This window comes from Typopeltis vanoorti, chromosome 2 (assembly GCF_054136105.1).
Source record: "Typopeltis vanoorti isolate ZY-2024b chromosome 2, IOZ_Tvanoo_1.0, whole genome shotgun sequence".
NCBI lineage: Eukaryota > Metazoa > Arthropoda > Arachnida > Uropygi > Thelyphonidae > Typopeltis > Typopeltis vanoorti.
In genome coordinates this window covers 104,676,617-104,703,465 of record NC_143550.1, presented here as the reverse complement: position 1 = coordinate 104,703,465, position 26,849 = coordinate 104,676,617, and the positions used below count along the sequence as shown (strand labels likewise).

The 26,849-nt window shown below is 37.9% G+C and overlaps 1 protein-coding gene across 5 annotated transcripts in view; it reads right to left on the bottom strand.

Annotated features, from left to right (window-relative positions):
* LOC150109305 (irregular chiasm C-roughest protein-like) overlaps positions 1 to 26,849 on the bottom strand; it is a 641,937-nt gene that overhangs the window by 114,998 nt on the left and 500,090 nt on the right. For all 5 annotated transcript variants that reach the window (XM_090407227.1, XM_090407244.1, XM_090407237.1 and 2 more), the window contains 2 exons: positions 24,442 to 24,696; positions 53 to 174 (listed from right to left, as the gene is read on the bottom strand). In XM_090407227.1, coding sequence (XP_090263353.1) covers positions 53 to 174; positions 24,442 to 24,696 — 377 coding nt within the window. The remainder of the gene's footprint in view (positions 1 to 52; positions 175 to 24,441; positions 24,697 to 26,849) is intronic.

Sequence of the window (26,849 nt, the reverse complement as noted above, 5' to 3'; positions counted from 1 at the left end):
AATGAGAAACTGCAGTTGGGTATTAAACAATTATAAAACCAAGTACACAAACCTGGGAATTTCTTGACCATAAAATTCGAGTAGGAGGAGGCACAGATGTGATTAAACATTCCACCTTCACAACTTCTCCTACCACTCCATACTGGACAGGTGAACTTTTAACTTTGGGCGGACCTATAAGTGAGAATAAGGAAAAGAATATTATTTCTAATTAACTGACTAAACAAATTATCTAGTCAACAATAAAATTTAAAGTACCAAAACAAGAAAAGAACAATTTTTGTTTTATCATAACCCTCTTTACTTCAGTAAAGAAGTTTATGATAAACCGACTTCCTGCTTATAAACCAACAGCATTGCATTCTGAATTAGTGGTTTCACTATTGGTATATTTGGTCATCATAAAAATTAAATCACAAATTTCTCTGATAATACTTAATTGAATATATAGACTCACTTGTGTTTCTGACCTGCAATACAAAGAAACTTCCATAAGTTTCCAAGATTAATTATGTTTTTTATTTTTTAATTTTAAGGCTTAATTATTATTATACAAATGGATGGAACACGTTCAAAGAATGAAAATAGAAAGATTACCAAAACACGCCTTAAAGTACAAGCCATTAGGGAAAAAAAAACCAGGACGTTCTCTTAAACGATTCAACAATGACTTCTAATTCTAAGGCCGGAACAGGCCATGCTAGGCCTAACTTGATATGCATGATGATGATGAATTATTATTATGCAGGTTGCTCCAGGATGGCCAAGGACCTCTTGAGAGAGCCTTTTTAGCCACTCATACCTAAATACCTAAACATTTGCATTTTGCAACATTTTCAGCAAAGACATACAACATAATGAAGAGAACCTGGACCTCACTTGTTTCCTAATCCCAACTTTACTTAACTTCCAACATTCACCCTGAGATATATCTATACTTGAAATATAGATTTTAAAAAAAATTTTTTTTATTGTAAACATAACAATCTGATGTACAGGATTAACCGTTTTTTGATTCTCTGCAGTCAGGCAGAGAGGTTACATGCTCATACTCTTGTTGAGGTATGTTACATCGAAATATCAGTTATAAGGTGAATTACATTTTTTTTTTTTTTAAATTACAGCCATTAACAGTTATTTTGACATGATACTGTATAAGAACGTAAAATCTCACGTGTGTGTGTAAGAACATAACAGTTACTGTAGGACAATATTATCGATTTACATGAGGTTGACAGCTGATTAATATTCACACTGTTAAGCACAAAAAATCTTTCTTCCCCCCTTTCCTTGGGGGGGGGATAATGTCACTTCTATGCTGGAAACGTGTGTAGAGGCTTAAGTGTTGTGAGGACATCATGTTGGAGGCTTAATGGATTTTTTACAACACTCGAAAGATCAGCTTCCTCCTCTCTCTCTGCCTGGAGTTTACAAAGTACCCTGTTCCTGTAAGCTGGCGTACTTTGGACAGACAGGCAGATCAGCATCCATCTGTCTAGAGGAACACAAGTCTTACATCTTCAAACACAACTATGGTCATTCAGGCTTGTCTGACCATGTTTTGGACACCACCCACAGGGTATCATGGAAGAAAACCACCATGCTCCACCACAGCAAATTCAAGAAAGAGAGACTTTTCTTAGAAGCAGCAGAAGCTCTCAAAAACCAACCAAATCTCAATAAATACGGTTGCATTAAGCTTCCGAAGATTTGGGAAACACTCATCACCAGAGTTCCCACCTTACATTCCAGGCCACCTACTACTGCGCTTAGAAGGCGCTCTACCTAGATAGGACTTTAGTGTCACCCACGTGGTTGGGCTTAGTATTGTTTGTTATTTGTGTATATGTTACATTAATTGTTTTTGTAATCCCGTAGATGTCCTAGTGACTAGGACGAAATATAGGAAGTATTAAATTCTATTTTAATTCTTTTTGAGTGTTGTAAAAAATCCTCTATGCTGGAAAGTGGACTATGATGCAGTGCCCAGGAGTTGATTCCATGGATTCCCGTCTTGGTGGAAAAGATCTAAGGTGTTGTTTTGCCTGTGGTGCTTGTGTAGGATCCGACTTCTCACCTTTTGTTTGAAGGCTGCAAGGAGTTGGTCAGCTGCCTCTCTCTGTGAAGTTGCTATGCTGTCTGGTCTGAGGTAGAAGCTGTATATTACTGCTTTTGCAGTGATGAAGAAGTAATTGCAGAATGAATGATTATTTGATTCTGCATGGACAAGATTGAAATACTCCTCTTCTGTATGAAGACTACCATAGGTGAGAGCTGCCGTTTCCCGAGACAAACTGATTAATTGGGTGTTGACTGGGCATTCCAAGTAGATATGCTGGACTATTCCTGATTGGTCACAGAACAGGCAATTGTCTGAGACATCTGAGTTAAATTTTCGCAATATAGTTGGAGTGGGTAATACATTGTGCCACATTCTCCACTGAATATCTGCGTCAGGTTTGATGGCTCTTGTGCGATATGGTAGGTCCCATTGAAATCCCCTCCATGTGGGGCACCTGTTCGTGGACCTCCCAGTGATGGTACTGGCCCTTTTCATTCTTCCTTTTTTTTCTTTGCTTTTCTTCCCGTATTCTTTGCTCTACTTCTCCTGAGTCTTTTTCACTATCCTTTTTCCAGACCACCATCACTGGGATCCAACGCCCTGCCGCCATGTTTACCGTGTGGTGCGACCCATGGACTTCCAGAAAGGGGGATCCTGGTAGTCTTGCACTACTTTGGCCCCTGCTTCGGCAAGATGGGTGGTCCTGAATGGCCCAGCCAGGATCAATCGGCTAGTGGGTTTGCCTGCAAGGGTCAACGGTATTGCAGTAAGTCTCTCACCCCATGGTCTGGGGTTGGGATCCTAGACCTGCTGCAGTGCCTGTATACCATCCAGGGTAGACCTGGTGTTCCACTCCTGAGCATAGTCTTTGCTTGCCAGGTAGTGGGCATCCATGTGTAGCTTCGTGGTGGGTGGGGAGCTCTGGCGCCGAATTAAAAATTCCTTAAATATGAAATCTTCATCCTCAAATGTTTCAGGGACCCTAACAAAGTCCCAACCAAGTACTGATAATATAGACACAGTATATGGAAACAGAAAAAAAAAACAAAAGATATTGGATACTAATATAAATGTACCAACCTTTTTAATCATTCATGCAAAACAGGTGAAAAACTAATTGGGAAAATGTCACCCTTCTTTATCCAAAAAAGGTTTAGAAGGACTGACAGGACCTCCCAAAACTGTCAAGAAATTGCGTTCTGGTGATATCCTTGTGGAAACAATGTGCGAACAACATTCCGAGAAACTGCTGAGAGCAACGACAATGGGTGGAATACAACCTGCAGTAACACCTCACAGAACACTCAATTCCAGTAGAGGAGTGATATCAGAATGGGATCTCCTTGATGTTCCTGATGAGGAGATATGTTCAGAGCTTAAAGATCAAGGAGTGATGGTGTGAGGTGCATCCTGATATGCAGGGATGGTTGCCTGGTCTCAACCAAGAGCATCATCCTTACTTTTGATATACCTAGGCCGCCGACATCTGTAAAAGCAGGGTATCTCAGCTGTCCTGTTAAAATGTACATCCCTAACCCACAGAGATGCTTTAAATGTCAAAGATATGGACATGCCCAAACTGCCTGTTGTGGTTCTACTACCTGTGCCTGATGTGGCAGTAAAGAACATGATAATAAATCTTGCTGTGAAAAAAAAGCTAAATGTGTCAACTGTCAGGGAGATCATCCAGCATATTTCATCTTTCCATTTCTGACATGCATACTCTCGTGCATGTCAGAAATGGAAAGATGAAAAAGAGATACAATAAATTAAAACAGAACAAAACATAACATATCAGGATGCAAAAAAGAAAGCTGGACACCATTCTCAGCACCTGTTCTACGATCCTCTTATGCTGAAAAAGTAACAATTAAAAAAGTGCCAACAGCAACTCAAACATATATGTCTATTCCACCATTTTATAATTTCACCATACCTGAACTTTACGATCGCAAGTTCTTCTCTGTTGAGCGCATTAATCACAAGAACCGTACCTTTAGGAATTTCACTGTTGTACGTAAGAATAGAACTGGAGATGGTCCTGCTCATGGAGGAGTAGCTATCCTGGCAGGCAGTCATATTCCTTTCCATTAAGTCCAACTTAATACTTCTCTAGAAGCAGTAGCGATTCGCTTCTCTGTGGGATTTCTTATTACAGTATGTTCAATTTATTTACCACCAAATGCTGAGTTAAATGAAATTGATCTTGATAACCTTATCTCGCAACTGCCTGAACCCATACTTTTGATGGGTGACTTTAACAGTCACAATACTCTATGGGGTAGACGAGGTTGAATCATTGAAAAAATTTTTGATAATAATAACAACCTTTCCCTTCTAAATAATAAACTCAATACTTTCTTCCATATGCCTACCCGCTCACATTCTGCAATTGATCTTACAATCTGTTCCCCTTCCATTCTTCCACTACTCATGTAGGACGTTGAAGAGAACATATATGGAAGTGATCACTTTCCTGTTCTTTGTACAATGTCTTCACAGGAACCATGTTCACACACACAGTTACCTATATGGAAAATGGACCAGGCTAACTGGAACACTTTCTCTCATCTTGCAAAATTTAATGCTGATGCCATCAGTCAAACACCTATCAATGAAGCTGTAAAATATATAACAGAATGCATTGTCCAGGCAGCAACAACCTCCATCCCAAAAACATCATCTCGATTTTCAGTCTATCCAAAGCCTTGGTGGAACCCAGAATGTCAGACAGCCAAAAAAGATCAACACAGAGCATGGAGCATATTTTGTAGATACCCCACCACATCAAATTTAATAACTTTCAAGCATGCTCGAGCCAAAGCACGTTGTAAGATGTCAGAGTCAAAAACAATCATGGATCCAATTTACTACATCAGTTAATCAAATGACCAGTCCAAAAATTGTATGGGATAAAATCCAGAAAATGAAAAGCAGATATAGTACACATTGTTTGTCCACCTTAGACTATAATGGAAGTGTTCTTGTTGATCCCAAAGCTATGGCAGATACTTTGGGAGAAACTTTTGCTAAAATCTCAGCAACAGCTTCATATTCTCCGGAATTTTTTATATGAAAGAGCAGCAAGAGAAACAAAGGCTTAATTTTTCTACCAACATTCTTCAGCCATATAATCAGCCATTTGTCAAGGAGGAACTAAAAAGAGCTCTCCTACAATCTCACCTTAGTGCAGTAGGACCTGATGACATCCATTATGAAATGATAAAATATCTACCATCATCTTCTATGGATCTTCTTCTCTTATTATACAATAGAATTCTTGCAGAGGAAGAGTTTCCAAATTCTTGGCATAAGTCAATTGTCATTGCTATCCCAAAACCAGGAAAAGATCCAACACAAGCAAATGATTATCGACCTATCTCTGACCAGCTGTCTTTGTAAGATACTAGAGAAAATGGTTAAGGCCATACTTCTGTGGTATTTAGAAAGCAACAGTCTTCTCCCCAAATATGCAATGTGGTTTCCGTAGACATCGATCAATTTTAGACCATTTAGTTCGGTTAGAAACTTGTATAAGAGATGCATTTCTGAAGCGAGAATATCTTGTCTCAGTTATTTTTGACATGGAAAAAGTTTATGACACAGTCTGGAGATATGGCATATTAAAAGACCTCTATAACCTAGGTCTCAAAGGACACCTCCCTATATTTATTAAAAACTTTCTGTCCAGGTGAACTTTCCAAGTCAGAATGGGAAGTACGCTATCTTGACCATATCATCAAGAACAAGGTGTTCCCCAAGGCTCTGTCTTAAGTGTAACCCCCTTTTTGCTATTAAAATTAACTCAATTATTGAACAGCTTCCTCCCACTGTAGACAATGCTCTATATGTTGATGACTTCACAATTTATTGTCACTCACGTAACATGAGGCTAATTGAAAGACAACTTCAGCAAGCAATTGATCATGTCTCTCTGTGGGCTCTTAATAATGGGTTTAGGTTTTCAACAGAAAAAAAGTGTCTGTGTACGCTTCTGTCGAAAACGTGCTCATCACCCAGATCCTGAACTAAAAATGGGACATATTGTTATTTCAGTAGCTACAGAAACCAAATTCTTGGGACTCATCTTTGACTGGAAACTTACGTTTCTAGCACACATTCGTCAGCTAAGAGAAAAGTGCAAAAGAACTTTGAGCCTCCTTCGCACTCTATCCTCTACTGAGTGGGGTGCTGATCAAGCTTCATTGCTCCATCTTTATCATGCACTTATACGTTCAAAGCTAGATTATGGGTCCCAAGTCTATGGTTTTCAGCAAGACAGAGTAACCTATGATGGTTGGATTCCATCCATCATCAGGGTATACGGATAGCTACTGGTGCCTTTCGCACCTCACCCACTCAAAGTCTCTATGTTGAAGCAAATGAACCGGCTCTATCACTTCGACGGAAACAGTTGTCTCTCAATTACGCCCTAAAAATAAAATCTCTCCCAGATCACCCTACATGGAATAGTATCGTCTCTCTGCATTGGGAAGCTCAATATCACACACATCAAACTGCTATACATCCTTTTGGTATGTGTATTAAAGAAACTGTGCAAGCTGTTAGTATAAATGTTGACAACATTAGCTACACTAAACATAACAGCATTCCTCCATGGCAGGTTTGCACACCATCCTGCAACCTCTCACTTTGTCAGCTACAGAAATGTTATACCCCATCACCCATTTACCTGCAATTGTTTAATGCACGGACTGATTTCTTACCCATCTATACTGATGGTTTAAGAATTAACATCTCTGTTGGCTGTGCTGACACTACATTATCTCAAATCAGATCCCACCAGACTGCAGTAATTATACAGCAGAGTTACATGCCATTCAGCTTGCACTTGTGCATATAAAAGAAAACTGCTACCAAAAGTGTATAGTTTATACAGACTCATGGAGCTCTTTACAGGCTATCTCCTCTCCTATGTATAATCCACATCCAGTACTTTATGAAGTGCTACACCTGCTTCACAAAATGAAAATCCTTAATTTCGATGTTCAGTTCTGCTGGATTCCCAGCCACATCAGAATCAAAGGAAATGAGCTGATTTAGCAGCTCATTTCCTTTACAGTAAATCAATAAATCAGCTCATACCTTCTCCACATACTGTTTGACAGTTCCATATACAGACTACAGACAACTTATAAGATCAAAGCTAATTACTCAGTGGGAGTTAACATGGCAAGAAACATCAACAAACAAATTATATAACATTAAACCTGAAACTTTGTGAAGGGTAGATCATGCCTCAGTAACTTGCTCAAGTTTTATAACAAGGTGACGGCTGAACTGGATAAGGGAAATGAGTTTACAGTGATACTGCTGGACCTGGCAAAGGCGTTTGACAGGATATCACATGGAATACTAATCCGTAAACTACAACATATGGGAATGGATATAGGGTTGGTGAGATGGATAGCTGGGTGGTTGATGGAGAGATATCAAAGAGTAGTTTATTCAGGAGTAGAGTCCAAAAGACGGTCTGTGACTAGTGGTGTGCCACAGGGTTCTGTTCTTGGACCACTGCTGTTTAATCTGTTCATTAACGATATAGGGAAGGGTCTAAGTGGGACAGTTCATTTGTTCGCTGATGATGCAAAGTTGGGTAGGGCGATAGTGAACGCAGAAGATGTCAAAGTCTTGCAAGATGACTTAGATAGATTGGAGTTCTGGACTAAGGAGAATGGATGTCAATTTAATGTGACAAAATGTAAGGTTATGCATTTCGGAGTGAAAAGATTAGCAACAGTATACCACATTGGTGGAACTGTACTCCAAGAGATTGATGAGGCCAGGGACTTGGGAGTGTTGGTGGATAAGGAGATGAAGTTTAGGGGGCACATTGTGAAAGTAGCGAAATCAGCTCATCAACTCACTTGGTTGTTGAAAAATACCTTGATGAGCAGAGACAAGCAAGTTATTGTACCTCTGTACCGAGCCCTGATAAGACCTCATCTCGACTACTGTGCCCAGATTTGGTCACCCCGGTTCCTTCTTGATGGGGAGGATGTGGAGAGGATCCAGAGGCGAGTGACTAAGATGATAGCAGGTCTATGGAATGAACCATATGAGAACAGGTTGAAGATTTGTGGGTTGCAGAAACTAGTTGATAGGCTGAAGAGGGGAGATATGATTGAGACATTCAAATTGCTAAAAGGATTCTATAGGATTAATTCAGATGATATTTTTGAGATCAGGACTGGTGGTGGGAGAACTAGGGGACAACACCCATGGAAGCTGGGCAAGAGCGTGGTTAGCAGGGGTGTTAGAGCTGGGTTCTTTACTTTTAGAGTGGTAAATGAGTGGAATAAGCTGCCAGAGTCTGTTGTGGGTGCTATGACAGTGAGCGAGTTCAAGGTAAGATATGATAGATACTGTGAGAATGTTGAACAGTTGTGTGAATATGATGTTTAGGGATGAGTCTAAGGACTCCTGGAGTAGCCCGTAGTAATAATAATAATAATAATAATAATAATAATTAAATACTGGCATTCTTGTCAATGTACAAAGAGAAGGAAGGAGGTTGTCCTTGCTAGGCTCCGCATAGGTCACAGTCACCTTACACATTCTCATTTATTGAGAGCTGATGACCCTCCCATATGTGTAAAATGCAACATACATCTCACTGTTCATCATATTCTGGTAGATTGTCAAAAATTTACACGAGAAGAATGAAATTTTCACCTATCTAACCAAGCCATATACACTCAGGGAAATGCTAGCAGACTCAGGCAAATTGCATGATGTTTTTAATTTTTTAGAAAGAATTAATTTGTACAAACACATTTGACCATAAATTTGTTTATATGTAAATACTTTTTTGCTTAACTTAACTTTTATACATATATATTATTCATTAGGTTAAATCTGACCAATTATGTATTACCATGGACCTTGATCTTGTATATTTGTATCACCCTGTTGTAATTTTGTTAATATGTAAATACCATAATGCTAAACTGAAATTTTATGCATCAATGCTGTATAATAATTCCTTTCTGACTCTTTAACTATTAGTATAATAATGTTTGTTGTAATCTTAACAGATGTAGACACCGCTTTTCTTGACTTGTTTTGTATATACATATGTTAACTTATAGTTATCTATTTATGTACTGCTGAAACCTCTGCAGTAATTTTGTTTATATGTAGATACTGCATCACTTAACATACATTTTGTGTATGCATCTTATTTGCTATTTTATTTTTCGAATCATCATGTAGTGCTGTAGGACATCTTACCTATTTGTGTACTTTCTAGTAATTCTGTTTATATGTATTGCTAAATTCTGTTTATACTGCATTCTAAATTTAATTTTCATCCATTCATATTGTATAATAATCCCGTTTTGCCTATTTTTGTACTGCTATAAAGGCATCTATTATAATTTTACATATATGAGATACTGCATTGGCTTAGTGTTTCATATATTATGTATTAACTTATATTGTTAACTGTTTTTGCACTACTGTAATAACCTCTGACTTTGTGTGTTGCTGTGCCCTCTGCAGCAGTTCTGTTTACCTAGAGATGCTGCTTTGTGAAACTAGATTCTTGTACAGACATATTGTTTACAATTTTCTGTCAATGCTAATGTTGTAACCTTTAGTATGGCACAGTATGACCTTTGTAGTTTTGTGCCAAATAAACTATAAACCAACCAACCCATTGAAATAGTGTTGAGATGGTATCTATATTTCAAGACCTTGCATTTTGCAACATCAAACTGATAACTCCATTCATTTGCTCACTCACACATAGTCTATTGAGATCCTTCTACAAATCCACATCTGCTCTACTTGATATGGTTCTTCCCAACTTTGCATCATCAGAAAATAGTTGCAAATCTCCATATAAGCCAATCACAATGTCTCTAATGTAAAAGGTAAACAATAATGGCCCCAAAAGAGAATGCTACAGATCCCTGTAGCACTCTCCACTAGTGTTCTCCCTCTTTTGGATATCTCCTCCATACACAACCTGCAGATATCTATCTGAGAGCCAATCAGCTATCCAACTTACTAGCCTGTTATCTAATCCGATCTGTTTCAATTTAGCTACCAGCTTGTCATGTGGCAGTCTATCAAGAGCCTTTGAAAAATTCAGGTATACCACTGTATTAAATTTGATTAAATTAAAATCACCATACCACTGATATGCTATTGAAATAATAATAGGTATGAACTTTAAGTTTGATATATTTAATTTATATTTTTGTGGTTAATATGATGGTACCAATGATGCTATCTGTTCAATCTTATGTCTTATCAAACGTTTATGTCTGTGATCTCTGAATCAAATGTTTTATTTCTAACTGAACTCTTGGACCCACAACTTAAAACTGGTTTGAACACTGTTTTTTGTAATAGTTTAGTATTCTGAATAAATTCTCCCATATTCCAAACAAATTATTCAACTTCCTCCACACTACTACACCAACTTTGCTTATTCTAATATCTATTTAGATAGAGGTCTACAATGGCATCTCATAGTAGTTATCATAGTTTATTTTAAAAAAAACTAGCAATATTAGTTAGAAATTGTATTAGAAGTAGATTACGAGGGTGGTCTGAAATGTTCTCGGTCTTGACCATAGATGGCAACACTATCGGCAAGATTTTTTTTTCTATGTTGGTACATCTGTCATAAGGATCCATGTGAAATTGCAAGTCGCTCTATCAAGTAGTTTGTTTTATACAGCTGTCTAAAGCAAAAGTTGTCTGTATCCCTTGAAATGGATAAAATTGAGTATCATGTGGCTATAAAATTCTTTGTAAAAGAAGGTTTAACGCCAAAAGAAATTTATTTGAAGTTCATAAAAGTTTATGAGCACTCTTCTCCTTCGTTTTTGACAATTAAGAAATGGGCTATCGAGTTTGAACATGGCCGTACCAGCCTTGAAGATGATCCACGTGAAGTACGTCCAAAAAAGTGTGGCAATGCCAGAAATCATTGATCAAGTGCACGATATGGTATTGGATGACAGGCGAGTCAACTGCTCGCCTGTGAAATTGCTGAGACTATAGGCATTTCAAAAGAATGTGTAGGATATATTTTTCATGAAAAATTGCAAATGAAAAACTTTGCGCAAGGTGGGTCTGCGCTTGCTCACAGCAGATCAAAAACACACTCACATGAAAATCTCTGAACAGTGCTTGGAGCATTTTAACAAGCATAAAACTGATTTTGTGCATCGATTTATTACTATGGATGAGACTTGGATTCACCATTATACACCAGAATCCAAACAGCAGTCAAAACAGTGGACAGAAGCCGGTTGTTCAGCACCAAAGAAGACAAAGTCAGTTCCATCAGCAGGAAAGGGCATGGGATCAGTGTTTTGGAATGCTAAAGGCATTTTGTTTATTAATTATCTTGAAAAGAATAAAACAGTAACCATGGAATATTATTCCGATCTTTTAACCAGACTAAACAAAAAATTTGTGAGAAAAGACCCGGTTTACAGAAGAAAAAAAAAATCTTTCATCAGGACAATGCACCTGCCCACAAAGGTGTTTTGGCAATGAGAAAATTAAGGGATCTTCACTATGAATTGTAGGAGCATCCACCCTATTCCCCAGATTTGGTTCCCTCTGACTTCTATCTCCTCTCAAAACTAAAACTCTTCCTTGCTGGTTGGCGTTTTTCTTCGAATCAAGAGTTAATTGCAGTCGTAGAGGGGTGTTTTGCAGATCTTACTAAGAACCATTACAGGGACGTGATAATGGCACTGGAGCATTGCTGGAATAAATGTATTAGTCTTAAGGGAGATTATGTTGAAAAATAAAAATAATTTTGAAATTATAAATTCATTTTTTAATTGTTAGGCCGAGAACTTTTCAGACCACCCTCGTATATCATGGTGTCAATTAGACAAGTTGAATATGTCCTTAAATATAAGTTATTTTATATGGCAAGTTACATAGCATGGCACATTCACAAGGACTTCAACCAGAGAGACTTCATTTAGTACAATGTCTGTGAAATGTACTCATTACAGAAGGTGATGGACTTTGGTTCAAAAGCATAGTGGAGAGAGTGTACAAAGAATGTTATAAAATCCAATGTCAGAAGTGCAGGTCAGGTGAAGAGATTGAAGCAGTAGATAACAAAGAACATGAACATACATGAAAATGTGCGTGATGGTGTATAGGAAGATAGGATTGAGAGAGAGTAAAAGTGATGATCAAAAGAATAGCAGTATAATAGATGTGAAGAATGAAGAGTTGGACGTAATGAAGGAGATAGCATGGTTATAAAGCATGCTACATAGGACGAAGTGTGAGCTAGACTGAATGCAGTAATGTCTGGTAAGTGGTTCAGCAGATATCAGAAAGAAAGAAAGATGTGTGATAAAAGAGAAAGTAATGCTTGACTAAGAGATAGAGAGAGAGAGAGAGAGAGAGAGTCTTGTACAGTGATTCCATTATAAGAGGTGCTTAATGAGAACTTCATGAAAGCATGCTTCCCAGGTCCAGAGATTAACAATGTTAGTAAGGCAATTAGAATGCAAAAGAATAAAGTGAAAGAGTTGATTGTTTTGCCCCAAAAGAATGATTTGAAAGGAGCAAAAGAAAAGCATGAAAGAGTTAAGATAGTGAGTCTGTTGTCATGGTATGACAGAATTGAGCTGTGCTGAGGAGAGCAATGCTAGAAAATTAATTAATGTGTAAGTTATGCAGGAGACATTATGCGGAGTTTGTGGATGTATGGACTAATTTTGAAGGATCAAAAGACTTATACAAAGTAGATGGCTTGAATTTGAATGGATTCAGAATGTTGACTGAATTGTTAAGTCTGGAAAAAAAAAGTGTTGTTCAATGAAGTGAGACTGGAGATGCAAAATCAGGAAAACTCAAGTTTTTTTTTTGGGGGGGGGGGGGTAAGCTTGAGTGAGTGCACAGATACAGGTAAGACAGTTGAGTGTAAAAATGTGCAAAAAATATGCCTAAGTTAGTGCTGCTGGTAACAAACCAGAAACGGATAGTTAATATAAAGGATTTGAAACAAGTCGGGAAAATTTTTTAGCTCTGGTTAGCTCATCTTGGTCAAAGGTTATTGGCAATAGTAACATGGCTGACAGAAGATGATATAGTTAGTAGAACAGAATGTGGAGGATATAGTATTTTCAGTGAGGATAGAGAAAAAAGAATGGGAAGGGGTGCTGGTTGCTGCCATAGACCAAGGGAGTAAAGGATGATGGAGATGTATGCATCAGCAAATAAGCTGAATAAGTGAAGTAGATTATTATTATTATTATGGAGAGATTTAAAATATGGGAACATAGATTGGAAGGAGGAAAGGACACTTGGTAGGAAGGCAATGGAATTTATGCAGTTACTAAGGAATAATAACCCGAGGCAGCATTTGATGGAATCTACTAGGGATTTGAGAGTGCTAGATCTATTAATTGCATCAGAGAATTTGTATGTAACCAAGATGATGAGAATGAACATATGGTCTTGATCGAGGATGAAGCTAAATGCGTATGAATTTCAGTTATGGGAGTGGGGGGGGGGGTTATATGTTCAATCACATAGCTGGTATGACAGACTTAGGAGATGACTTGGAGCAATGTGCTGGCATGAGAAACTGCAATGATTGGATGTTGATAGCACATGGAAGAATGTTTGAGAGAAGTAATAGCAAACTGTATACCTAGAATCAGAACGATAAATCAAATGGGAGTTAAATGAATGAATAATATCATTGAGCAGGAGCTTAAAAAAAAATTGTGAAGGGAATTCATAGTCAAAGGTGACCAGCAAGCAAATGAGCAATAAAAAGGATGGCAGTATGATAAGAAAGGCAATATCGGAGTATGAGAGGAAATTAGAAGTGCAAGCCAAATGTGATCCCAAAGAGTTCTTTTGGTATGTTGCAAGTAAAAAGAGGAATGATTAAGGAAGAATAACTTTAATGAATGCTGATAGTAGGGAGGTTGCTGAAGCAGATGAATAACTAAGTGAACACTTTTCAAGAGTATATCATCCAAGTGGAAATACTGCCGTAATGGGTAGCAAGGGCTTATGTGAAAACAGAGGCAGATGAACTGGAGGTGCATTTGATATTACAGAATCTCTATGTGAATGCAGATACAGGATTAGGTGGTATGCCAACTCAAATTTATGAGAAGGTGATAGGGCAGAGGTCAGCAATGAAGCAATATAAAATTTCAAAATTACAGAAGGCTCATGATACAGGCATTTTTTCTCTCATTTGAGGCTTAGAGATTCTATGAATTAGTTGTTTTTAAGAAAAAATGAGATTTCAAATTTTAACATTATTTTATTTAACTCGCTTTTACAACATATTTTTGTCATATATGAATGAATATAAAATACCATAAAAAATAAAATAATAAATGAATACAAAAAATATAAATTCAGTAGGATTTAATGAGAAACCTGGCCTTGTATATCATCTGCTTGTTGTTAAGAGAAAAATCCAGAAATAGGTAGACAGTAATGAGATACTATATGGGGTGGATAACATGGTTTTGTGAAGGGTAGATCATGCCTCGGTAACTTGCTCACCTTTTATAATACAGTGACCACTTAGTTGGATAAAGGTAATGGGTATACAGTGATACCGCTGAACTTTGCAAAGGCTTTTGACAGGATACCACATGGAATTCTGATAAATAAATTGCAGTACATAGGAGTGGATATGAATTTGGTGAAGTGAATAAGAGAGGTGGTTGATAGAGAGAGAGATGGGGGGGGGGGGGGAGAGGCCAGACAGTAATTTATTCAGGAGTAGAGTCCAGTGGAAAGATTTGAACTGTAGCATGCTGCAGAGGACTCCATTCTTGAGCCACTACTATTTAATTTGTACATTAACAATAAAGGAAATGATCTGAGAGGAACTACTCAGTTATTTGCCAGTGATGCAAAACTGGTTAGAAATAGTCAATAAAGATAACGGTAAAAGTTTGCAGAATGATTTATATAGACTGGCAGTATGGACAAAGGAGAATGGAAATTAATTTAATGTGATAAAGTGTAAAGTTATACATTTTGAGATGAAAAGATTACCAGCTATGTACCAGATTAACAGAACTGCACTCCAGGATATTGATGAAGCCAGGGATTTGGAGATCTTTGTGAATAGGAAGTTGAAGTTTAGAGGACATATAGCAAAAGTCGCTAAAATAGCTCACTGGGTTACTTGGTTATTGACAAGCAAAAATAAGCAGGTTAGTATGCTTCTTTATAGGACCTTGATAAGATCCCCATCTTAACTACCTCATACAGATCTAGTCAGTTTGGTTTCTGGGGAATGAGGAGGAGATGGAGAGGATCTAGAGATGAGTGACCAAGATGGTGGCAGGTCTATGGAATTCACCTTATGAGGATAGGTTGTTGATGATCTGTTGGTATAGAAATTAGATGATAGACAGAAAAGGGGTGATATGATTGAGACATACAAATTACTTAAAGGTTTTTACAGGATTAATTATTATTATTATTATTATTATCTGAGACCTCCGGGGAGTCAAGGACTCATTGAGGGAGGCTGTAAATTACCCAATCCAGCTATCATACCTTCCCTTAAATTCATTTACACTAGATGCACTCACTACCCGTAAGGGCAAATTATTCCACTCACTCACTACTCTCTGGGAGAAAAACCTAGCTCTTAACCCTTTCTTGACTGAGAACAACCTTAACTTCCATGGATGCCCCCATATTCTCTCCCCGCCTTCCATATAACGAAAAATTTCATCATTTGAAATGCTATAACACCCATTCAAAAGTTTATACTCTATCATATCACCCCCCCCCTCTTTCTCCTGTTAACCAGAGTCTGTAATCCACATACTCGCAATCTGTCCTCATAATCTATGTCCCATAATCCAGATATAATATTTGTAACTCTTCTTTGCACCCTCTCCACTCTTTATCCCCTTGGAACCCAGGAGACCAAATCAGCGCACAGTAATCCAGGTGGTCTTATCAAAGCCTTATAAAGAGGCAAAATTACTTCCTTATCCTTACATGTCAAGGTTTGTTTCAACATCGCAGTTATCCTCTAAGTTGTATTTGCAACTTTTGTTCCATGACCTTTGAACTTCAAATTCCTATCCATCATTACACCAAAATCCCTTGCTTCCTCGGTTTCTTGTAGTTTACCCCACTTATAATGCGCTGCTGGAAATCTCATCGTCCCAAAGTGCATAACTTTACACTTACTAACATTAAACTGACAGCCATTTTCGTTTGCCCAGATTTCCAGTCTATTCAAATCATTTTGTAATTGCTGAATATCAGTAGCATCCCTGATTGCCCTGCCTATCTTCGCATCATCAGAAAACAATTGCAAATTTGATGATAGACCCTGCTTGATGTCATTAATGTATAGATTGAACAATAATGGCCCAAGGACTGAACCCCAAGGTACACCACTGGTTACCTTAAATCTGGCAGATTCACACCCACTGGTTACCACTTTTTGATATCTGTCTGTCACCCATCCCTTGGTCCAAGTCAATAGATTATGTTCCAATCCCATATTCTCCAGTTTACACAACAGCCTATCATGTGGTATCCTATCAAATGCCTTAGAAAAATCCAACATTATCATAGTGTATCCATTCCCTTTATCCAACTCGGCCGTAATGTTGTTATAAAATAGGAGCAAATTGCTAAAACATGACCTTCCGTTAGCAAACCCATGCTGTTCCCTGCAGAGTATAAAATGTTTGACTACCCATTTCTGTATGCGAGTTCTTACCAATTTCTCTAAAATCTTCACTACCAACCAGAGATACTAATAGGTCGGTAGTTTGACACATCAGTTTTTGCACCACCCTTGTGCAATGGAACTATCATACATTCCTTCCATTCCTGTGGTATCATTCCTGAGCTGAGACTCAAGTCATACAAATGTGTGAAAGGAAAGGCCTAGCCAATTCAGCTGAACATTCCTTTAACAAACGGAAAGATATTCCATCTGTGCCTATTGACAAATTCTTATCCAGGTTATGCAAGAGCTCTTCAACCTCATTTTCATGAACCTCTAACTCTTCATCCAACGTAGCAGTAGCACCATGCTACATACACCTGGTTGATATATCTTAGCAAAGTGAGCACTCATTAACTGAACAATCTCCTTAGCTTCCGACATTTGTGTGCCCTCTGCATTCAATATAGTTATTGTTCCATATGCATTCTTTCTTTTGCTTGCGGCAAACAATAAAATTCTTTTGGATTGCATTTAGCTTGCATGGCCGATTTCTTTTCATACTCCGTTTTAGCTTTTCTCACAATCCTCATTACTTTTCTGGCCTGACCTTTATATATTTCAAAACTCCTCTCACTCTTATTCTCACGATATTCTTTTCACATTATCTTCTTCTTGTGAATCGCTAGCTTAATAAGGCTGCACATCCATTTCACTCCCGACCTATTTATTCTTCGAACACTAGGGATACATTCAGATACCGCCTCATTCAAGCACTTTTTGAATGATTCCCATGCATTGCTGACATTTTTTCCATTCAGTAACTGATACCATGGGACCAAAGATAATATTCTTCTAAGTTGATCATAATTTCCAGCTTTGTAATTTAGCATGTAGCCTGATTTAATCAGAGCTTCAATACAAGTAGATACTTCCCAAGAAAGAACAGTGTGATCACTGTCACCAATTGGTGGTAAAATAGCCATACGCTTGACAGAGATCCCTTAAAATTTTCAGAACAGGTCTGGTTGTAGGAGAACTAGGGGCAATCCTTGGAAAATAAGCAAGATTTTGGTTAGCAAGGGTGTGAGAACTAGATATTTTGCTTGGAGTTGTGAATGAGTGGAATAGGCTGTCAGAGTCTGTTGTGACTGTGAATGAATTCAAAGTATGACAGATATTTTATGAATATTGGATAGTGCTTGGCATACTCTCAATGAGTTTACAGACTCCTTGGAGTTGCCCATGTAATAATAATAATTGCCATATTTGCCATAATGTGGTACTTGTGCATGTGTCTAAATAGCTGAAGTAATTTACTTGTTCAATAGTTCACCAGTAAGAATTCACTTGAGGATTTTTCATGTTTCTACAAATTTTCATATATTTTGTCTTTTTATTGCTGATTTTGATTCTGCCAAATTTGTTACAGCAATTACTCAATTTAGTTAAAGAATCTGAAAACTGTGCTAGATTTATTTTGAAATATAATATCATCTACATAAAGTAAAGAGCCCTGCTGAACATCTTCAATTTTAATATTAGGTTTAATGCCATTTTCTTTCATAATGTAATCCATACAGATGATGAATAAGAGTGCATTCTTATTTCAACTCTTATTCAGCACATGCATGGATAAATAAGAGTGCACCTTTGCGCTATACCTGATTTTACATTGGACCATCTTCATGCACTTCCTTCAATTTTGGTAAGCTGACTTAGAACTTAATTACAGACTATGTAATTAAGTTCTAATAAAAATTAAAAACTATATAATGTCTGTTTACCTCTTATAACTGTAGTGTTTTAAACAGTTTTTCTCTTGGAGAGTGATGAATGAGTGGAATAGGCTACCATAGTCTATTTGTGATTGTGAATGAATTCACCACACACAGTATGACAGTCACTGACTGATTTTTTTTATTATATTATATTCCACAAACTTGAATACAGATCCTTGTTATATTCCCATGATTTCTCAAGTTTTTTTTTTTGTCATAAGCAGTGCAAATATAATCTCCACAATCTCCTATTTGGCACTTTCTTCCACAAGTTTCTCTTTGATGGTTTTTCTTAACCTCTCCTCAAGTATGCTTTGCATAAATCTTACTTAATACTCAGTAAGAAAATTCCACTAAATTTTCAATTTCGTTTTTATTTTTCCTTTTTTATGAATGGGTACTATAAAAGCACTACCTGAATCAACCAGAATTTGATTTTCTGAATTATGCTGGGTAACCACTGTAATTTTTTTTTAATCATCATCAATTTCCATATAGCCTAAAGGGATGTTCAGGCTACTATAACAGCACTACATGATTAAGTTTACATTAGTATTAATCATTATTTCAGCACCCCAATATTATTGTATCTAACATTTCATGCTTCTAAGGCACTTCTAATTGAATCAATCAACATTGCATACTACCATGCTACTTTAGATTAGCTCTACTTACACATTCTTGAATGCTAACAATGTCAAGTTCCTTTCTAATATCTTCATTTTTAATATTATTATTATTATTATTATTCCTGACATCTACAAGGAGTCCAAAGACTCATCGCGGGAGGATATCAACAATACTCTCAACCACTACATCGAACTTCTACTACGAATCATCTCCATCAACACCATCTATTGCCCACCACAACTAGTATTTTTTGTCTGTAAATTGCGTGTGTTCTGAAGGGCCGATTTGTCTGTATGCGGGAGAAAAAAACCCTGCTACCTCCGTATGAGATCGGCTAACTCGCCTTCGATTGAAATCGTCCAGATAAAGATTCCTCCCGTTGCAATGAGAATCGAACTTAGGCCTATTCCAATCGAAGGGCGCAATGTACTGTCATTCTTCCAATTGCACTACGGAGGCGACATATGATTCAATCACTGTGTTTTCTTCAGGTTTGTCACTGAATCTCCACAGTTTGAAAACTCTTGTTTTCAAACTCTTTTATTCATTCTTGAATAATTTTATACTTAAGTTTGCAGTTAATCTTCGAAAGCCATAATATTCATTTTTATCCTGATTCTAAGATAATATTACTAGATTTAATCTTCTTGTACTACAAGTCTGTTGCCGCGGTATGACAGAGAGGAGTTTAGGAGGAGGGCCATAATCGCAAATGACATTATGCGCAGGTTATGCAGACGGTGTGGTGTGGAATGAGTTTGAAGGGCGAAAGGACTTATACAAGATGGATGGCGTGCATTTGAATGGACTTGGTGTGCGGAGACTGGAAAGAGTGTTGCTGAATGAAGTGAAAATGGATGTGCAAGACCAGGGAAACTAGAACTACCAAGGAGGGGGGGGGGGGAATGGATATGCAGACATCAGTGAGACAGATGAGTGTAAGAATGTATATAATGTACCCGAGCCAGCACTAAGGACAAAAAATGGGAATGGGTCATTTAGAATAACGTATCAATATAGGGGTGGGACTAAGGGATCACTGCATTTCATGTATACTAATGCCAGGAGTATTAGGAACAAGAAGGAAGAATTTTTGGCCTTGATTGGCTCTTCCTGGCCACAGGTTATTGGCATTAGTGAAACATGGCTGATGGAAGAAGATATAGTTAGTGGGATAGAATGTGTAGGTTATAGTGTGTTTAGGAGGGACAGAGAGAATAAAATGGGGGAGGGGTATTATTGATGATAGCTGATGAACTGCAGCCAAGGAGAATTGAAGTTGTATCGCAGGATAGTGAAAGGAGCTCATTTGAGGCTATTTGGTGTGAGATTGAGACTGGCAGAATAAAATATACAGTTGGGTGCTGCTATAGACCAGGTGATGGAATAGATGGTGGAGATAGTATGCATAGGGACATTGATGAAATGAGTGGAAGGAGGGTAATTATTATGGGGGATTTCAACTATGGTAACATTGATTGGAAGGAGGAGAGGACACATGTGAGGAAGGAAAAGGATTTTATTCAATTATTAAGGGATAACTATCTGAGACAGCATGTAATTGAAAATACTAGGGGTGTGAGAGTGCTTGACCTGGTAATAGCATCTGAGAATTTGACTGTAATGAATATGACCATGTTGCCACCTATTGGTGAGAGTGATCATAAGGTCTTGACCTGGGAGGTGGCAAAAGGTGTGGAATTTTCAATTAAGACAGGGTATATGTGGAATTACCGTGCTGGCAAGTATGACAAGCTTAGGAGATTGCTTGGATCAGTGCCATGGCATGTACAACTGCAAGGGCTGGACGTCGATAGAGCATGGGAAGTGGTCAAGGAGCATTTACAGGAGGTAATGGCTGATTGTATACCTAGGGTCCGAATAGTAAAACAAGTAGGGGTTAAATGGATGAATAACACCATTAAGCTTTAGCTGCAAAAAAAGAAACAACTGTGGAGGGAATTTAAAGAAAGGGGCGACCTGTAGGCACACGAACGGTATAAAGTGTAGGCCAGAAAGGTAACGAGTGTGGTAAAAAAAGCAAAAGCGGATTATGAAAGGAAACTAGCTTTGCAAGCAAAAGAGAATCCAAAACAGTTCTTTCAATATGCTGCAAGCAAGAAAAAAACTGTATACGGCAAAATGATTTTAAGTAATGACGATGGTAAGGAGGTCACTAAATCAGTCGATATAGTGGAGTTACTGAGCGCGCACTTTGCAAAAGCATATCATCCAGGTGGTGACACTGAAAAAGTGAAGGAACCATTAGTTTATATGGGAACTGTGATGAATGAAGTCTGTGGTGAATAGTCTATTACAGAACCTTAATGTGAATACAACTGTGGGATTGGATGGTATAATGGCACAGGTCTTGCGTGAAGCGGCTAAAGAATTATCAATGCCCTTGACCATGTTGTTTAATCTGAGTCTCAGGTCTGGCTTAGTCCCGAAGGTGTGGAAAGAGGGGAAAATAGTTTCACTGCATAAAGGAGGATCCAAGACTACGGTTGCAAATTACCGACTGATCTGCATATCAGGAGTCGTTGTCAAGGTCCTAGAGAAAGTAGTCAAGGGAAAAATACAGGAATGGATTGATGAAAATGAGATACTGTACAGGGGACAGCATGGCTTTGTGAAGGGTAGATCATGCTTCAGTAACTTGCTCAAGTTTTATAACAAGGTGACGGCTGAACTGGATAAGGGAAATGGATTTACAGTGATACTGCTGGACCTGGCAAAGGCGTTTGACAGGATACCACATGGAATACTAATCCGTAAACTAAAACATATGGGAATGGATATAGGGTTGGTGAGATGGATAGGTGGTTGGTTGATGGAGAGATATCAAAGAGTAGTTTATTCAGGAGTAGAGTCCAAAAGACGGCCTGTGACTAGTGTTGTGCCGCAGGGTTCTGTTCTTGGACCACTGCTGTTTAATCTGTTCATTAACGATATAGGGAAGAATCTAAGTGGAACAATTCATTTGTTCGCTGATGATGCAAAGTTGGGTAGGGCAATAGTGAATGCAGAAGATGTCAAAGTCTTGCAGGATGACTTAGATAGATTGGAGTTCTGGGCTAAGGAGAATGGATGTCAATTTAATGTGACAAAATGTAAGGTTATGCATTTTGGGGTGAAAAGATTAACAGCAGTATACCACATTGGTGGAACTGTACTCCATGAGATTGATGAGGCCAGGGACTTGGGAGTGTTGGTGGATAAGGAGATGAAGTTTAGGGGGCACACTGCAAAAGTAGCTAAATCAGCTCATCAACTCACTTGGTTGTTGAAAAATACCTTGACGAGCAGAGACAAGCAAGTTATTGTACCTCTGTACCGAGCCTTGATAACACCTCATCTCGATTACTGTGCCCAGATTTGGTCACCTCGGTTCCTTCTTGATGGGGAGGTGGTGGAGAGGATCCAGAGGCGAGTGACTAAGATGATAACAGGTCTATGGAATGAACCATATGAGAACAGGTTGAAGATTTGTGGGTTGCAGAAACTAGTTGATAGGCAGAGGAGGGGAGATATGATTGAGACATTCAAATTGCTAAAGGGATTCTATAGGATTAATTCAGAGGATATTTTTGAGATCAGGACTGGTGGTGGGAGAACTAGGGGACACCTATGGAAGCTGGGCAAGAGTGTGGTTAGCAGGGGTGTTAGAGCTGGGTTCTTTACTTTTAGAGTGGTAAATGAGTGGAATAAGCTGCCAGAGTCTGTTGTGGGTGCTATGACGGTGAACGAGTTCAAGACAAGGTATGATAGATACTGTGAGAATGTAATCGCATAGTTGTGTGGACATGATGTTTAGGGCCTCCCTCGATGAGTCTAAGGACTCCTGGAGTCGCCCGAAATAATAATAATAATAATAAAAGTCCCTTCTAATTTTTCTCAGAATTCTCATATCTGTGTTCTCTAGTCTTTGATTAAGTGGTTTATTTCTAACCCAACTCTCAGCTCCCAGATTTCTACTTCCATATTTGAGTATTTCTATTATGTATTATGATGATTCTAATTCATGATGGTTCAGTGCTTAAGGTAGTTATCACCTGTCATTTAATACTATACCTAAGGCATATTTTCTAGAAAGTGTATATATTACACAGTATATAATCACATATGGCAAACAAATACACTTATTCCAAAAAAAAAAAAAAAGAAAATTAAGTTATTTGCATATTTCAGATGGCGTGGTAACATATACTGTTACATCTCACTTTTGATATGTGTGCCATAGCTTTGGCATTAGTGTTATGATGCTGAAATATTGGCTAAAATAAGGCCTTTTGCTTAAGTTACTGTTATATGATTAACTGCATGGAGCATTTATGTTCCAATTAATCAATATACCCTAAGTAATGAAAAAGATTCAGTCTCTCTTTGATGCTGAAATATTGGCTAAAATAAGCCAATATTTCAACAGTAACTTAAGAAAAAGGTACTGTTATATGATTAACTGCATGGAGCATTTATGTCCCAATTAATCAATATACCCTAAGTAATGAAAAAGATTCATTCTCTCTTTCTCTATGCGCTTTTTTCTTTTCTGTTTTTTATTTCCCCCACACAGGAGATCAAAAGACAGGGGTTGAGAAGAGAAAAGGAACCTACTGATGTTCTTTTTAAATGGCTGAAGGTTGCAATTACTGGGAAGACACCTGGTGAAGAAGGCTGGTCGAAGAATAGAGAATGGAATGAAAGAAAAAGAGCAGTTGTTTGGCATACTTGTAGTTGGAATAAATAGATGTCCTACAGCTCCTGCTTGAGTTTTTATAGACTTCAAAAAAAAAGAAGGATAGTTCTGTAGGAACAGTGTCTGTGAAAGTACCTTTAGTGAAAAAAAAAAAAAAAAAAGGGAAAAAGAAAAACGCACGTGTGTGTGTGTGTGTGTGTGTGTGTGTGTGTGTGCACGCATGCATGAGTGAGTGAGTGAGTGGCAGATAGAGAGTCATCAATTAACCAAGTTACAAACTGCCTTCTTTTAAAGAGTATCAAGGATTTTTATGGAAATCTTTTGTCCACTTCCTAATTGAGATAAGAATTCTGAGGTTGGATAGATTTCGTATTTGTACAGAGTTAGCAGAAGCTTGCAGTAAATATATATTTCACAACAATGTTACTCAATGATTAGGTAATGAAATAGTACTGGCTTTGCAATAGAGTAACTGGCAAGTGGTGGGGGGAGGGGGGTATCACATTTTTATTGCAGCCATGAAATTTAATAGCCTTAAGGGCATCTGAAAAATAAACTTTACATTGCATACCTTTAATAAACACCATAACATCAGAATATACATCAGCAAATCCAGCTACAGATCCTTTACAAGTATATTTTCCTGCATCATTCAAAGTCATTTCCTCAATTACTAATTCACGATCTATGCTAAGTACTGTTGGAGAATCATTAAAGAGCCACATAGTATGAGGCGTTGGATTCCCATCCACTTCACACCTTAACGTAATTTTCTCTCCTAAGTCTGCTGCTACATTTTCTAATTTTGTTTTAAATTCTGGTCCATCTGAAAGAAAAAATAAAGAAATAAAAGTAAATAACAAGCAAAGAAATTATTTCTTTCTTTTTGTGTGATTCTCCATATAGAATACCACTAAATTTACATTATTTATATTTGCATTATATTATTATCATTATAATTATTCAGGCCTCAATGGCATCAAAAGACTCATTGTGGGAAGCCCTACCTAGAAAACACAGTTTATCATACCACTCCTTGAACTCAGTGACAGTTCGGCTCTTGCCACTCTATCAGGCAATGCATTCCATGGTTCAACCACCCCCATGCAAAGAAACCACTTCTCACCCTCTTGCTCACAGCTTCCTTTTGTACCTTCCAGAGATAGCTTCTTGCCATCTCTGGAAGGTATGAATTCCCCCAGTGTCAATCCTGTAACTGCCTCCCAACAGTTTAAAAGTCTCAATCATATCACCTCTCCATCTTCTATCTACCAAACTCTGCAGTCCACATTCCCTCCATAACTAACATTGTACAGTCCTGATACCACCTTTGTTATCTGCCTCTTCACCTTTGCCACAGTTAACTTCTCCCCTTCAAATACTGAGGACCAAATTTGTGGCCTGATCAGGGCTTTATATGATAGAATGACAACTCTTTTATCTCTGTAGGTCAACATCCTTCTCAGTATTGCAGCAATCTTCTGGGTTACAAATTAAAGATACTAAGAAATTATATCTTAGTTTAATACTTAATCCAAGTGTAAGCAAACAAAGTTTGCACCTGAAGTATTTTCAGGACTGAGGCAACTCGTGGTAAAGGTAGTATGACCTGGACAGTTACCAGATTAAATCGCACTCTGCGACAAACATTAAATATCGCCTTGCCCCTGATGGATTATAAGACAAAAATATAAGAAAATCTCCAATTGCTATTTTGTTTTTATTACAAGAGAAATATTAATGCAAAACGATTACATAATAATATTAATTAAATGTTTGCTCTATGGGGATATCGCACAATAAAACTGTTTAGAAGCTCTTCTAAATTTAAATTATAAGTCCGCCCTCAATCGATATAGTTTTTAATAAATTTAGTTTAATCCTTTATCCAAGTGTGTGCAAACAAAGTTTGCGCCTGAAAGTATCTTCAGGACTGGGATAAAGTGGTACAACACCGGGCGACTCCTTGCAAAGGTGGAGCAAGCTACCAACACTCCTATCTCAGTATCTCCCATAATGCAAAACACATCTCCTTATGGATATGTATAATGTTATGCATTAAGGGAAGGGCCACTACCCAGACTAGTTTCGACCTTTATTGAGGTCTCTTCAGTGGGAGCCAGGCCCAAGTGGAGATACTAATGCACAAGCATTAGCAAGGTCATCTCCTCCTGTAGGAGTTGCCAAATGGTGTGCCACCTTTTTATTAAATTACTCTGGATTTAGAGAAAGATGTTGAAAGTTTATTTTTCACTTGGTCAGACTATAATAAATTTAGTTTAATCCTTTATCCAAGTATGTGCAAACAAAGATACTTTCAGGTTTTGTGCCTGAAGATACTTTCAGGCACAAACTTTGTTTGCACACACTTGGATAAAGGATTAAGCTAAATTTATTATAGTCTGACCAAGTGAAAAATAAACTTTCAATATCGATATAGTTGCTAGACCAACCAATCTTTCTTGGGTCATTGCTGTTTGCAAATAAATTTTTAATCAGTTTAAGCTTGGAAAAACTTCTTTCTGCACTTGCTACGCTAACAGGAATTGTTAGCGTAGTGACGCCGCCTACCACAATATGGCTGAACAAGTGTCCTTATTAAGCTGCCTCTATGCTATACCGTGTCAATGGTACTGGGTATGACTTCACATCACTTGCCTTAGTATCCCATAATGCAAAGCACATCTCCTTGAAGATGCGCTTCGGGTCTGGCTCTCACTGAAGAGACCTCAATAAAGGTTGAAACCAGTCTGGGTAGTGACCCTTCCCATAATGCATAGCATTATACATGTCTGCAAGGAGATAGGCTTTGCATTATGGGATACTAAGGCAAGTGATGTGAAGTCATACCACCTTCACCACGAGTTGCCTCAGTCCTGAAAATACTTCAGGTCCAAACTTTGTTTGCTTACACTTGGGTAAAGGATTAAACCAAGATATTATTTCTTGGTATCTTTAATTTATAGCATAAACAGGTGA